Source organism: Xenopus laevis, chromosome 3L (assembly GCF_017654675.1).
Source record: "Xenopus laevis strain J_2021 chromosome 3L, Xenopus_laevis_v10.1, whole genome shotgun sequence".
Taxonomy (NCBI): Eukaryota; Metazoa; Chordata; class Amphibia; order Anura; family Pipidae; genus Xenopus; species Xenopus laevis.
In genome coordinates, this window is record NC_054375.1 from 122,090,488 (window position 1) to 122,106,111 (window position 15,624).

The following is a 15,624-nucleotide window of genomic DNA, read 5'->3' on the forward strand; positions in this document are numbered from 1 at the left end:
TTTGCCTTTCTTGGATAAAGAATAAGGTAATAGGAAATAAGTTGAACTTAATGGGCCAAACTGGCTGAATCATCTTAATACAAAATGTAACTGTGAACTGAATATACAGTATATTTTAAGAGTGTAAAGTATCATGTTAAAGAGAACAGTAAATAGTGTTAAAAATGAAGTTCTTCCCCTCACAATATATATTTTTATTGCAGGGTTAACTGTTACAATGCCCTGCATACACAGACTCCATTTGGAGGATTCAAGATGTCTGGAAATGGAAGGGAACTGTAAGTTCTGCTATTCCTGTAATGGTGTACATTGGGCTAATTACTGTCCCTAGTCCAATGGTATATGTGGCATTTTGATTGTTGTGGAGAGAAATTGGATGGTGCAAAAGCCCCCAACTCCCACCCATAACCATTTCCCATTTAAAATAATAGCAAATGTACTGCCTATGGTAGATGCTGGGGTGCTTTCTTCCATGAAAACACAGCAGTGGTCAATATGCCACATCTAAAATTAACCTAATCTCGCTTACTCCTTGATTTACTCTCATTTTCCTGCTGTCCTTACTCTTTAAATTACCCTCATCTTCATGCTGTCCTCACTTCTAAACCAGCCCAAATATTCTTGATGCCCTTACTCATAAACTTACACTCATTTCCCTGCTGCTCTTACTCCAATACCAATGCTCATATTCTTGATGTCCTCATTTCTAAACTAACTTAAAGGGATACTGTCATGGGAATAAAACTTTTTTTTCAAAATGAATCAGTTAATAGTGCTGCTCCAGCAGAATTCTGAACTGAAATCCATTTCTCAAAAGAGCAAACAGATTTTTTTATATTCAGTTTTAAAATCTGACATGGGGCTAGACATATTGTCAATTTCCCAGCTGCCCCAAGTCATGTGACTTGTGCTCTGATAAACTTCAATCACTCTTTACTGCTGTACTGCTAGTTAGAGTGATATCACCCCCTCCCTTTTCCCCCCCAGCAGCCAAACAAAAGAACAATGGGAAGGTAACCAGATAACAGCTCCCTAACACAAGATAACAGCTGCCTGGTAGATCTAAGAACAGCACTCAATAGTAAAAACCCATGTCTCACTGAGACACATTCAGTTACATTGAGAAGGAAAAACAACAGCCTGCCAGAAAGCATTTCTCTCCCAAAGTGCAGGTAGAAGTCACATGACCAGGGGCAGCTGGGAAATTGACAAAATATCTAGCCCCATGTCAGATTTCAAAATTGAATATAAAAATATCTGTTTGCTCTTTTGAGAAATGGATTTCAGTGCAGAATTCTGCTGGAGCAGCACTATTAACTGATTCATTTTGAAAAAAATGTTTTTTCCCATGACAGTATCCCTTTAAGTTTTCTTGCTGCCTTTTATCCAAAACATATGGATTAGTGGATGTTTACGTCTGATGTCACTTGCCCTTTAAAGAATAAAACTTCCTGTATAACATAATGTGTCGGTAGCACTTAAACAAACGCAGAAGATAAATATTGATTGCTGCTGATGACCTTATGAATCTTACATATATATTCTTTGCAGTGGAGAGTATGCCCTGGCAGAATACACAGAGGTTAAAACGATCACTATTAAATTATCACAGAAGAACCACTGAAATGAAAGCAGCAACCGACTGGAACAGAGAATGGATGAGGACTGAAAAGGAATGCCAGTAATCCTACCAGCGTACAGCTAGAGCTCTGTGCCTTTTATATCTATTCTTAAAAAGACAATGAAAGCTGATATCCGTGTGTGTCAGAGTAGAGAACCCTTTTATTTACTTACGTTAGGAGTAGTTAAATTCAGCATTAATCTTTCTAATTGGCAAAACCTTTAAAAAGCCAGGGATTAACCCCCAGTTCCTGCAGTCATTGCTTACAGCCGTGATTGCCATTGTCACAAAGCATGTGCAGTGCTCCATACTGGATTCTGTGCATGCGCAGAGCATTGACAATAATGTCCCGTAAAGGCCCGTCTCAATGCTCACTTGGGGGGTTCAGTAGTAATCAAAGTGTCTCTGCCTTTCGGATGCAGCAAATGGAATTCTACAATCTAGTCCCATCTTATTTGTGAAGATCTTTAAACAAAAAAATAATCATTCTGCATATACATTTTAAAGGGTACTGTCATTTTAAAGGTACACTTTTCTATGTGCACATTTTTTCTCCATGCATATATCTTTGTAGTTAGGGCTGTGCAGTAATACTTCAGTCAATGTCCCTCAACAACTAGCATCATTTGGGCAATTTCATATGGGGGATTGTATGTGTTGGAAACCCTGCTTGGTAGGCAGAATCTCTTAATTGCCCTGCATGGCTTGGCGATTATTGCTTAGAAACCTTCGCTGCCATGTTGCTATTGCCCAAATAATATCTGAGTGATCCCAAATTACCTAGCAGTTGGGGTGAAGATTGATTTATAGTCAGACAAAAAGTAGTCAATTTAGTCAATAGTTGTTGGGCCTCCTGCAAATGCCTGCTTTACAAAAATCCAGCTCTACTTATAGATATACATGTAAAGGGGTCTTTGGTAAGCCCTATGTGACTGAATAAGTAGCTAAATGGTGCAGCCGTGGCTTGGGGCCTTTTTAGCCTTCTGCCAAAGGAGAAGTAAATTATTTTTGCACTTGGGGGTGCCAAATGTTAGGAAACCCCAAGTGAATGTATTTGCTTACCTGAAACCCCAGGCCGGTGCTCCTATCAGCAGAAAACTGCACCAGCCCTGGGTTATTCCAGCGAGCACCATGGACGCATGCGCAGTAGAACGAAATAGCCGATTTTTTAGTTAAACTTCGGTTTTTCACTCTACTGCGTATGTGCAGCCACATGAAGAAAGGAAGACGGAAGAGGATCGATCCGTGGTGCTAGCTGGAATAACCCCAGGATGGTGCAGTTTTCTGCTGATAGGAACACCGGCCCAGGGTTTCAGGTAAGCAACTACAATCAATTGGGTGTGCCAAACATTTGGCACCCCCAAGTGCAAGAACACTTTTCCTGCAGTTACTGTATAGGATGCAAACATAAGCCTCTCTCTGTTTCCCATAGAGGAAATCTATTTCTGAACGACACAGGTATCCATCTGAGATTTGTTTAAGCCTTTTGGAATTCCTAGGTCTATCTAGAAAGCAAAAGATTGAATACTTAGTTTAGTGTGTGTAAGGGGTTCACAGCATCATCTATGAACGAAACAGAAACCAGTACTGCGGGGATATAGAACTGTAGACAGAAGATGATAAAAATGGTTGAATAAAAAATATATTCCATGATGTGCAGTTTAATAGTAATGTCTTATATTTAGATCTGTAAAAATATCTTTTATTTAATGTAAGTGTGTGTAATGCAGGGAGTAGGTCTAGATCACTTTTCCTAGGAATCAGGAACACAAGTAAAAAAAAATGCAAGAGCTGCTGAGCATTATCAATCCTTATGCAATCTAATTGCTTTTGTTCCTTGCTTGGCTCTCCCACATCCTGTGCCCTAGTACTTTAACAGTTAGCAAAGAGTAAATACATCATTTTCATTACAGAAAACATTTAGAGACCCACGAGAACAGCCAGATTTTTGTTCCCCTGCAGTTTATTTTCTTATGAAATGCCACTTTGGAAATCTGCTTTTGCTGTTTTCATCTAATAGGAAGGGGGCATTTATAATTTCAGCCTTCAATGTGGTAAAATGACAATGAAACATATTACTAACGGGACGCAATTATTTTATATTGTAATTAAATAGACTTTTTTTTTATTACCATTATTTTAAATGACCCACTAAAGTTAAAATATATATAAATATATTTATGGAGTAGAAAGCAGTTAATCAGACATTTTCGATTTTTATTTTTTTGTATTTTCGTAGCACAGATTATTTTAATGTTTTTATATATAAATGCTCATGTACATAATTTAGAAGACTTTTTTTTATAGTAACAATCTATAATATTTACAGCTTTTAATAAAATTTTTAAAAAAATGCACTGTGACCGTATCTGTAAACTTGTATTCTTTTGTATATTTTTGAATCCTTTATACAGTCCATGTACCTCTAACTGGCCGAACATGTTGCCTACATGTTTTTTTTATACACCTGCGTCCTGTCTGGACTTTTCTGAATTGTGCTCCAAAATTTAGGAGGAGAGGTGCTTAGGCATTGCATATTATGCCATGTAGTAATGGCAGAGCTGCCTTGTGCCCACCAGCACTCTGCATCTAGTATTGAATTTCCATGAGCACTAAAGGTTCCCATGCATGGGCAAATATAAGATGCCGACAGATTAAGTCGGCAATTTATTGGGCAGTGTATAGAGGCCCTGTGACGGGCTTCCTCCAATGATTTTTCTTGCCGAAAGCATCCCATCAGATAGAGGACGGCATTGGTTCATTAATGTGGTCATTGATCTGACCGCCTGTATTCTCCTCATTGTGCCTAGGGCCCACGATTGGATCAGCCCAAAATCATCCACCTCAAGATGGGCATATCGGGGAGAGATCCGCTTGTTTGATGACCGATTGGATCTCTGTATGTATGGCCAACTTAAGGGTTATGCTTTAGCACCTCTTAGTTCTTTAGCACTTGGTTCTGGCTCATAGTACATTTCTCCTCATACATTTTAACGCTGATCATTGTTCCCACATATATAAACCAGGGTCATAACTATTATATTACTATAATGTAGTAACATAGCAGATGAAGTTAAAAAAAAGTCACAGCAAGTTATAACTTGGTGGACATGTGAAAGGCACAAACACTCCAGTTTGACTCTCCAATCCTTTCTGACTCCTAAAAGGACAAACGTAAAAGTATAGATAATTTTAATAATGTGCCATTTTCTCAATTTTTAAAAAGGCATCCAATCCTTTCTTAAAACTATCTAATGTGTCTGCTAATACAACGGGAGGAAATAATTTCACAGCTTCATAGTACTCACTGTAAAGAACCCTTACAATGGAACCTCCTTTATTCTGATCTGAATTGGTGCCTGCTGGAAGTACCTACTAGTGAATAAAGTATCAGAGAGTTTATTGTGTTTATTGTATGCACATGTAGGGATGTGTAGGATAGCCATCCCCAGTATTATTTAGCAGGCAGTTTCCCTAGTGTTATAGACACCTAACTGGGTCCTAAAATACAGTTGGGAGGGGTAACTGTTTCCTATTCCTGCTTTAAAAGCTATGCCCCTTGTTGTTTCTCACAGTGACCAGCAGATGGCACTGTGCTAGAGTATAAAAGACTCTGAAGCCATGCTTTCAGTGTCCATCTTGTGCTGGCTCTAGCCTGAGCAGGAGGCAGAGCTCGAGTGGAACCAGGTCAGGTCTAGTAAGAATAGGCTACTCACCTTTATAGGTCACTCTAGGAGTGACAGACACTCAGGATATTTAGCTGAGCAGTTTGAGGCTCCTACGAGGATTGTAGTGGGGTACTAATTGCCCAGAGGTAGGGACTAAGTGTACAGACCTAGGGTAGATAGTATTCCCCTCAGGTCCCACTTAGGGAAAAGGCTGAAAGCTGGGTGTACCTCCTCAAAGCTGCATGTATTGTTCCTATCTCTGAGGAGAATCCAAAGGTGCTGTGAGTACTGCCTATTCAATGTAATGTATGATCCTGCAAATGTTCTCTTTATGTACACTCCTCTGAGGATTGTATATTGTGCTCAATAAATCTGTTCTATGGTTAAGTTACACAAACCACTGGCGCCCAATTATTTGCACCCTGAATACAGTTACAGTTGCACTACAGCCTGCTTCCACATCGCTGCGAAGGCTCACTCCCTAAGATTTTAAGGTCTCATCCGAAGCATATGTACTGGGAGTGAAGCTTATAGAAGAGTAAGGTGCACTCAATTTACTATAGCGCTACACACATACAAAGTAATTGTATCCCCCCTTAAGCACCTCTCCATCAGCATAAAGTACTCTAAGTTAGCCAACCATTCTTCAAAAGTAAGACCGTACATATCAAGTAAAGAGCTTTTCTTTGGACTTTCTATATTTCATTAATATCCTTTCTAAGTTTGAAGACCAAAACGACATGGAAGTTTATTATTGACAAGTACCCCCACATCATCTTCATCCAATATGCATCTAACTCCCATTCAGGGTATAAATCTCTATCTGCAAACCAAAAGGAAAGGGACCACTCCAAGCTTCCACTTGTTTCTGATAGCTCCTAAGCACCGGGCCACAGTGTCCCCACTGTAGCAAAGCAAGAATCGACTGCACTCCGGTTAAAAATTCATTGTGGCAAGCTGCAGATGAGTCTGCCTAAGGGGTTTTGGAATCACTCCTTTAGTCATCTAGGGGAATCATCTAAGGAAGTGATTCCCGAAAACACGTTAGACGGACTCATCCGAAGCCTGCCACAATAAATTTATAAATCTCTAGCCCTCTTTCTCCCATTTAGCGTAGAAATGGTGCATAGTTTTGTATCTGCAAATGCATAACTTTACATTTGTCAATATAAAGGAGGTTATTTATCAAAGGTTGAGGTTTGCGAGTTTTTTTTCCAACCTCTCATAACCTCACAACTCAAATGTTTGCTTATTTATGAAAAAATCTGAATGTAAAAAAACTCAAATACCTCAAATTTATCGAGTTTATAGGCTTAAAAACATAGAATACCTTGAATTTCAAAAAATTAATCTAATTTTTCCAGAAACAACTCAACCTTTAATAATTAACCCCCTAATTTTTATTTAGATGCAATTAGAAACTACACTGGTGCAATTTAGCATCTCTGTTAACAAATTCACCATTTAGCCTCTGTTTTCTTTAGTGGGATAAAAAATAATCATAAAAGTTCCCCTCTTCTCTACTAATCAGTCCCTACACTACAGGCAACTAGCCAAAACATAGAGGAAGCCACTGCCCAGTGAAATCCTGAGGTTTAATCAGGCAGACAGCAATTCATAAGTTACAACTCCGTGCTTTATTTTCATCTAACATTTGTTCAAAGAGATTCAGGCCACACTCTGACGCATTTTGTGCATTATTAATTTAATCAAAGGTCTAGATTTTTGCCTTCAGCTATTATAAGAGCTCAGGCCCATCCATGATCTTAACCCTTATTTTGCCACATAGTCTTTTTAAAAGCTTTGAACATTAAAAACCCATGTTTACGCGGCCTTGATATTTCTCTTAGGTATCCTAAAAACTTTGTGATCATAATAAATAACAGTATAGAACAACTGCAAAATGCATAATCCATAATATTATAGTTAAACATTATTGGGGTTATTTATTAAAGGTTGAGTTTTTTTAGGGTAGATTCTGGATAAAAAAAAAACTCATATTTTTCAAGATTTATTATGCCCCGAAGCTGCTATAAGATGAAAATATTCCACCTAAAACCTGTTGAGGTTATGTAGAAGTCAATGACATAGGTCCCTTGAACTATTTAAAGATGTTCTTTGCCTTCATGATTTTTAAATTTTTTTATGGTGGTTTGCGCTCAAAAACTTGATAATTTCGAGGTATTCAAGGTTTTTTGGCCTATAGCTCGATAAATTTGAGGTATTCGAGTTTTTTCCCTGATTGTATTCAATTGAGTTTTTTGCATTTGAGTTTTTTCATAAATGCGCAAATATTCGAGTTGTGAGTTTATTCGAGGTAGAAAAAAACTCACAAATCTAACAAATTGGACCTTTAATAAATAACCCCCTGTATGTTACCATATAAAGCAGCAAGAGAAATCAGAAGCACGGCACTGTAACACTCCTAAAGTTCACTTATGTGCTTGCTACATTTAATTATAATCTTGCATAAAAAACATGTATATATTGCATAAATTAAAGCCTCACAGAGACGCTCATTGTATTATTTGTGTTAGCATCAGAATACACTTATCAGATAATAAAAAATGCAGCTATTAATCACATTATTTCTACAGTACACCAGTACTTTGCTCCCCATATTAGATTACAGTGCTATGAACAATCAAAGCCCAAAAAGCAATAAACAGGCAAAATTTGCACCAGTGTTTGTTATCCTTAAAGGGGTGGTTCACTTTTAAATTAAGTTTTAGTATGTTATAGAATGGCCAATTCTAAGCAACTTTTCAATTGGTCTTCATTATTTATTTTTTTTACAGTTTTTGAATTATTAGCCTTTTTCTTCTCACTCTTTCCAGCTTTCAAATGGGGGTCACTGACCCCATCTAAAAACAAAAACTCTGTAAAGCTACACATTAATTATTATTATTATTGCTACTTTTTATTATTCCTCTTTCTATTCAGGTCATCTCCTATTCATATTCTGGTCTCTTTTTCAAAATAGTGCATGGTTGCTAGTGTAGTTTGGACCAATTGCAAATTGTCTCAGAATATCACTCTCTACTCCATACTTAAATGTTAACTAAAAGGAAAACAACCCCTTTAAGGGCACCTATCTCCCGGTGTGGGTGTCCTAGCGCTGGCAGAGGCAATTGAAAAAAAAGCAGATTCTATTAACCCGCACCTTTGGTTGTAGAAAAAAACATTTCCCACCTTACCATTCATATTGCCCCCTGTACCTGTGCCAGCACCTATCATATTGCCCCCATTTGTACCTGTGCCAACTGCAGTCAATCCCTCAGATTACCCCAAACCCCCAATCTGTTATCCTAGATTGTGCCCTGTCATTCACTCCTCATATCCAGTCACTTATTAAATCATGTCACTTCGACCTAAGGAACATATCCAAAATACGATCATTTATCACCCAAGATGCTGCCAACATTCTTATTCACTTTCTCGTCATATCACGTCTAGACTACTGTAGCTCTCTTTTTATTGGCCTTCCCCTCCAGAGACTGTCACCTCTCCAGTCCATAATGAACACTGCTGCGAGGATCATACACCTCAGCAACCGCTCCTCCTCTGCCTCGCCATTCTGTCAATCCCTGCACTGGCTTCCGTTACCTTTCAGAATCAAATTTAAATGACACTGACTTTCAAAGCACTTCATAACTCTGCCCCACCCTACATCTCTGAACTCATCTCTATATACTCACCCAACCGCTTACTACGCTCCTCTACTGACCTGCTACTCAACTCTTCTCTCATTACCTCCTCACATGCTCGCATTCAAGACTTTGCAAGGGCTGCACCCCTCCACTGGAACTCTCTCCCACGGTCTGTCCGACTTTCTCCCAACCTTTCTGCCTTCAAGAAATCTCTGGAAACGCACTTCTTTCTAGAAGCTTACCCTCACTCTGCTTAACTACCAAACGCAACAGTACCACATTTCTCACCCACTTAATTCGATCTTGCCCACTCCCACAAGAGTGTTTTACTCCCTTCCCTTTAGAGTGTAAGCTCTTTCTGCTTGGGGCCTTTCTCACCTTTGTACCCAGTATTGAGTGTGATGTATGTAACTCCATATGTTGGCGCTATATAAATACATGTTAATAATAATAATAATAATACCTGTGCCAGCACAAGACGAAACATCCATCATATTTTACCCCCAATCTGTACCTATGCCAGTGGCAGTCAAAAAATCCTATTGGCCCTAATTTGTACCCAGGAACAAAAATCCATCATATTGCCTCAGACATCTTTGTACCTGACACCATATTGCCCCTGTGGTGTTTATACAAAGGGCCTGTATGTGTCACTGTGAACAAGAGTTAAACTGTGTACATAGAACTTTCTATACTGCTTAAAAGTATTGGAGTTGAATTTACTGTTGAAGTGTAATGGCTGCATGAACCTGCTAATAAAGCACTGTTATACTGTCTACTCATCCTCAGCTACCAAAACATAACAGCCCCATATACCTGAGCCAGCAGCAGCCAATCCCTCATATTGCCCCCAATCTGTACCTGTGCCAACAGCAGCCAAAAAATCCACAATTTTGCCCCCAAATATGTATCTGAGCCAGCAGCTGACAAAATCCATCATATTGCCACTAATCATCTGTTTACGTGAGCAAGCAGCAGCCAAGATATTGCCCACAAATATGTACCTGTTCCAGCAGCTGCCAAGAGGGAGGTAGGGAGTGCTTCGACAGGTGGTTTATACAACAATATTGTTTAAAAAAAAGATTAAAAAATCCCCGTAAAAGTGCGCCCCTCCCCATGATTGCACCCAAGGCGGGCGCCTACCCTGCCTAACCCTAATTCCCACCCTGGTAGAATTTATTGTTACATGTTTGAAAGCAAAGCATCTGATGAGTTGCTGTTGTTCAGTAGACCTTACACCTTTTCCTGTTTCTGTTAGAGACAGCCTGGAGATACATAAAAAGCTGCAATTAAGAAAATGTGTTCTAGTCACGGCATATTCTTATAATTGCTAATACAATTCAATATAATGTTAATCACTGCACTACAAACATGCATATGTCAAGCAGATAAGAATATATACATACATGAGCAAACATGGTAAAGATCTGCTTGTTTGTTGACACCAAAGTGCTAGGCCAAATTGGGATGATCTGATTTTTTGACCCTTGGGCCAGCAGTCTGATGATACTGTGGGTTATGTAGCCCCATTGGGAAATGATTTCTTCAACACACTAATGTAGATTATATAATATTTACTAGAGGTGCTAATCCTATAATAGGATATTTTAATACTGTAAACATGCAATGCCATGCTGCAAGAGATTACTAGAAGGAAATGAACTGCTATACATAAACATAATTAAAGTGGACACAAAGGCACATATTATGTAGTCAAAAATAAATAATATATGGTTCAGTTTTTACTCTGGGATAAATTAAATAAATATTACAGATGCACCAATTCCACATCCAAGTCCACATCCTTTGTGAAAGATTCAGCCTAATACCGAACCGGCTTAAGATTTGGTTCCAGAAGGGACAAGGATGCAGCTGAATCCTGGATTCAGTGCATCCCTAATAAATATTACATTAAATAATTATGACATCAATTAATATTATCTTCAAAAAGGCCCCTTCATACAGGGCTGCTGTAATATGCTATAGACAGTCACTATTTATTTGGCTGGTGGGGGCTGTTTGTGTCTTTGTGTACTTCACATGGCAGGGCCTACTTTGAATCCCAGCACTTATTTATGTATTTATACAGTATGTGCTGTACATTTCTCCACTTGAAACTTGGGGTCTAGAGGGTCCTTTTGAGCTCTGCCCCAGGCTTTGGATTTGATCCCTTTAGGGAAGCTTCTGTGGAACCCTTGGATAAAGGGACTCTTCCTGACCCTGAGGCGAAGGAGAGTCTGAAGACCCTTGCCATTGCAGGTGCCTTTTGGCTGGGGGGGAGGGGGGTTTGTTATTGGGGTTCACCCTAACCTTCAGGGGAAGGTGAGTCCATCGACTCGGAACGCCTTTAGCGTCTTTTGACCTGGGGCTCTTGAGGGAGTGGTCAACATTTGCTTCCACCACGTAGGCCTGAAAAATTCCTCAAAAAATACCACAGAAGTTAGTCAGCACTGATACAATCAAACACGCGTAGGGTGCCATAGGTTGCTCTGGAGTGTTCTACCTTAGACTTACAGAGTTAATGTTTAATTGGAAACTTTTGTGCTTTTTGCTGTTTATTTTCCCTTGAGTAGTTCTAGTAGTGGGGAGGGATAATTGCTACTGGTTTATGTATTTATTCAATGGGTGGAAATGGCATGTGCTGGCACCTTGGATGTCAGTGTATTTTTTTTCCCAAATCATAGCGTATTGGGAACATTTAAAAGGTCAACAGAATTACTCAATTCACATGTCTGTCAACTCCTTCTGTGTGGATATCCTAAAGACTGCACGGCAAGCATGTCCTCAGGGTACATTTGAAAATTACAGCTTGATATGAATCCCCAGTGTTCTGTCCAGAAAATTGGGAATGAAACAGTAGCTGTGGAAGGGGGAATATATGTATTGGTAACCAGGTGAGAATATCACTTTCTGAAGCTGCTGTAAGCTAAGAGCTCACATTAAGATGGCAACAACATAGGGAGAAATAACAGAGTATTGAGGAGGAGCTGGGAACCCCCAGCCATTTGGGTAAACATATGAAAAGAAAAGAGAAAAAAATGCTGGGTAAAGCACCTGGAGACACTACTTTAACAAAAAAACTGGTTACAGAAATTTGTTCTACTGTGCATGCGTCTGCCCAAGGAAATTTGAAGAATCGAAGAAAACGATCACTCTGTGCCGCTTTCTGGCAGAACCCTTGGTGGGTGCAGTTTTCTGCTGATAGGAGCATCAGCCCAACATGTCAGGTAAGTACAACCACTTAGGGGTGCCTAACTTTTGGCACCCCAAGTTAGACAGACTTTCTTTCTCCTTTAAGAATAAGTCAGGGTTCACCTACTGTAAGAATTTTGTTGTGTGCAAAACAACTAGCTGCACGTGGAAAGAGTTTAGGGTAACCTTGAATGGGAATACTTACATGGGAAAACAACCTTTCAGTTGCAATATGAGTATTATAGTATTACCTCCTGCAATGCCCTTGTGGAAAACAATATGTGGGAGGACTATAAGAAAGCTAAGATAAAAGATAAAAAGTTGTATATGAAACATTATTTATTTAACATGTTTCTAATGTACACACTAAAGATCCCAGGGGCCCTGTGTTTATGGGAATTAGCCATACAAAACCCAACTGGAGAGTAGGAGACTCAAAATGGAGTCTCTCCCAGGAACAAACAAAATGGACATACCAGCTGGGGACACTGGTACATTAGGGGTTAAACATTGGTTTTGACTTGACATGGTTGTTGTGTTCATCTTTATAATAATATCTGGAAACATGGCTTTAATAACTTACATGCTTTTAAATAACTCTTATTTGTCGATTTAAATGGGACAATCTAGTATACCCTTATGATCTTTAACTATACTATACTATAAATGCTAGGAGAGGGTGCTGAGGGTACACAGGAAGCCTCAAAAGAAGGGTATTTACGTTTAAATGCGTTAGGCTTTTAATGTTTTGTGTCTCAAAATTGTTACAAAGTATCTTATTTGCACCTGTTAGCTGTTCTGGGCTCTCTGCTAAAAGCCAATTAAGTGAGAAACTTTGTTTCTTTTTCTGACTGTTCAGTGCAGAGAAAAGAGGGACTTTCCAGTACAAATGAGGGACTGCGGGTTGAGCTGTCAAAAGAGGCACTGTCCCTCCAAAAAAGGGACAGTTGGGAGGTATGCAGAGGGCTGCTGTAAGTTGCCATAGACAGGCACTATTTATTGGGCTGGTGAGGTGCTGTTTAGGCCTCTGTGTAGCTGAAATGCCTATTTTGAATCTCAGTCCAGACCTGGTTGGGAGGTATGAATGCATTCTGATTCTTGGGCTATCCGGAGCGGCTATTCGGGAGTGCTGGGAGTGGCGAGACTAGCAGAGAGCACTAGGACCCTGCAGACACCAGGAGAAAAGTCACGTGGGAGGAAGAGAAACAAGCTAGGGATCAGTGCATAAAGGAGAGGGACACTGCTGGTAACTTATACAACGTGGGACTTTTCGATACTCAAAGTAAGTTGCTTCATAGCATGCAGGGGTGATTACAGTCTGCTGCACTATGAGCTCTGTCTGGTTTTGTTTTGGAAGTAGTAGAAGCGAAGGGGCAGGACTTACCCCGACTCTACTTATACTTTGTGCTCCTGTGGAAGTGACAGCGACACACTGTATGTTCCACTCACACGCATATGACAAGAGCCCTGTGGCAACTTTTAACACCCAACAAGTAACTTTTATATATGTTTGGAGCATTGAAAGTGTTTGGAAGGAGGACTATTTAATTCTCTCTTCTTGCTTTCTTTGTTTACTGCGGTACATGATATACTTTTACAGTTTAAGCGAACCTGTGGTTCCCAAAAAAAGGGGGGGTGCACCCACTTAGAAAATATAGAGGGCAGACTCCCAGCTATCTTTGGAGTTTGAAATAAAGGCAAGTTGCAATCACTTTGTCCACAGAGGCCTCATAGTTTGAAAGCAAAATTTGGCCTGAGATTTTACTTTCTGTTTGTGATAGGCAACTGGCTTTATTTGGGTTTTCCCAGTGGTGCAAGTGACCTGAAAAAGTTTCAAGATTTTAATTTCTCCTGATCTGTAGAAACAAGAGAACACTTGGAGGGAATATTATCCATTTAGGGTTGCCCCCTGGCCGGTATTTTACTGGCCAGATGGTTAATCCCAATGTTATTAATAGGGAAAAAAGATAAATATATAGGAAGGTCGGTATTTTTTTCCAGAAAAGGTGGCAACCCTATATACAATCCTTAAAATATATTAAATAGGAAACTATAAACTGATTTTTCTCAAGTATTTTATATACGAGCATATGTCAAATATTTGTTTGCCCTGTAGAAACAAGAGAACACTTGGAGGGAATATTATCCATTGCTTATAATATTTGAAATAACTAGGGATGCACCGAATCCAGGATTCAGTTCGGGATTCGTCCAGGATTCAGCCTTTTTCAGCAGGATTTGGCCGAATCCTTCTGCCCAGCCGAACCTAATCTGAATCCTAATTTGCATGTGCAAATAGCGGGGAGGGAAATTGCATGACTTTTTGTCACAAAACAAGGAAGTAAAAATGTTTCCCCCTTCCTACCCCTAATTTGCATATGCAAATTAGGGTTCGGTATTCGGCCAAATCTTTCGCAAAGGATTCGGGGGTTTGGACAAATACAAAATAGTGGATTCAGTGCATCCCTAGAAATAACTATAAATGTTTTTTTTTCTTCTTTCGGGTTGTTCACCTTTCTACACATTTTTTCAGTTCATTTGGTTTCACATAGTTAACCAGAAATAACGACTTTTTCCAATTACTTTCTATTTTCTATGTGTGACCATTCTTCTAATATTGAAGTGTAAATCTTATTTTTCACCTTTATAAAGCAGCTCTGGGCTGGGGGTGTTCTAAATTGATACATTTAGTTGATACATTTTTTATCTTTAGCCCTGATGAGCAAAATCTCTGAATTTTATTAGACAGCTATTAGAATTGATACAATAGTTGCTAATACTCCAGAGAAGTGCTTAAGATATGTATCAACTAAATGTTGCAAAATTGTAACAGTTTAGAATCTGTACCTGAATTACTGAGCTGCCAGACTCAAACAGGAGACAGGAATATTAAAATATAAACTAGGGATACACCGAATCCACTATTTTGGATTCGGCCGAACACCCAAATCCTTTGCGAAAGATTTGGCCGAATCCGAACCCTAATTTGCATATGCAAATGGAAGGGTGAAAATTTTTACTTCCTTGTTTTGTAACAAAAAGTCACGCAATCTCCCCCCCTAATTTGCATATGCAAATTAGGATTAGGATTCGGTTTGGCTGGGCAGAAGGATTCGGCCGAATCCTGGTGAAAAAGGCCGAATCCCGAACCGAATCCTGGATTTGGTGCAAACTTTTAAACTTCAACTTTGTAAAAACTGTAAAAAAATAAAAAATAGAAAGTAATTGAAAAAAGTCTTTATTTCGGGAGAACAGTCTGAAAACAACTCAACTAAAAAAGTTTTGGAAGGTGAACAACCCCTTTAAGTATTTTATATACAAGCACATGTCAAATATTTGTAAAAAGCCAAGATAGCCAATATCTCCCATCCCAGCAAACCCACACTCTATCTAAAGTGGCACCACATTTGTGGATATTATATAACCAGCCAATTGTTCTGTATATTGTTCTGGAAACATGATCTTTGTAGGTAGATGAATCAGCAGGTGGGCC

General features: G+C 39.2%; 2 protein-coding genes across 4 annotated transcripts in view; both read left to right on the forward strand.

The window, feature by feature from the left end:
* aldh1a3.L (aldehyde dehydrogenase 1 family member A3 L homeolog) overlaps positions 1-2,101 on the forward strand; it is a 31,336-nt gene extending 29,235 nt beyond the window's left edge. Inside the window, 2 exon segments of the mRNA NM_001095605.1 lie at positions 204-278; positions 1,552-2,101. Of these exon segments, the coding sequence (NP_001089074.1) occupies positions 204-278; positions 1,552-1,624 (148 nt within the window). The 3' untranslated portion in view covers positions 1,625-2,101.
* An 11,142-nt stretch (positions 2,102-13,243) lies between these two features.
* lrrk1.L (leucine-rich repeat kinase 1 L homeolog) overlaps positions 13,244-15,624 on the forward strand; it is an 80,339-nt gene continuing 77,958 nt past the window's right edge. Inside the window, exon 1 of one of the 3 annotated variants that reach the window (XM_041586876.1) lies at positions 13,244-13,413. The gene's annotated coding sequence lies outside the window, so the exon portion shown is untranslated. The remainder of the gene's footprint in view (positions 13,414-15,624) is intronic. The other 2 variants (XM_041586877.1, XM_018253271.2) reach the window with 2 other exon arrangements.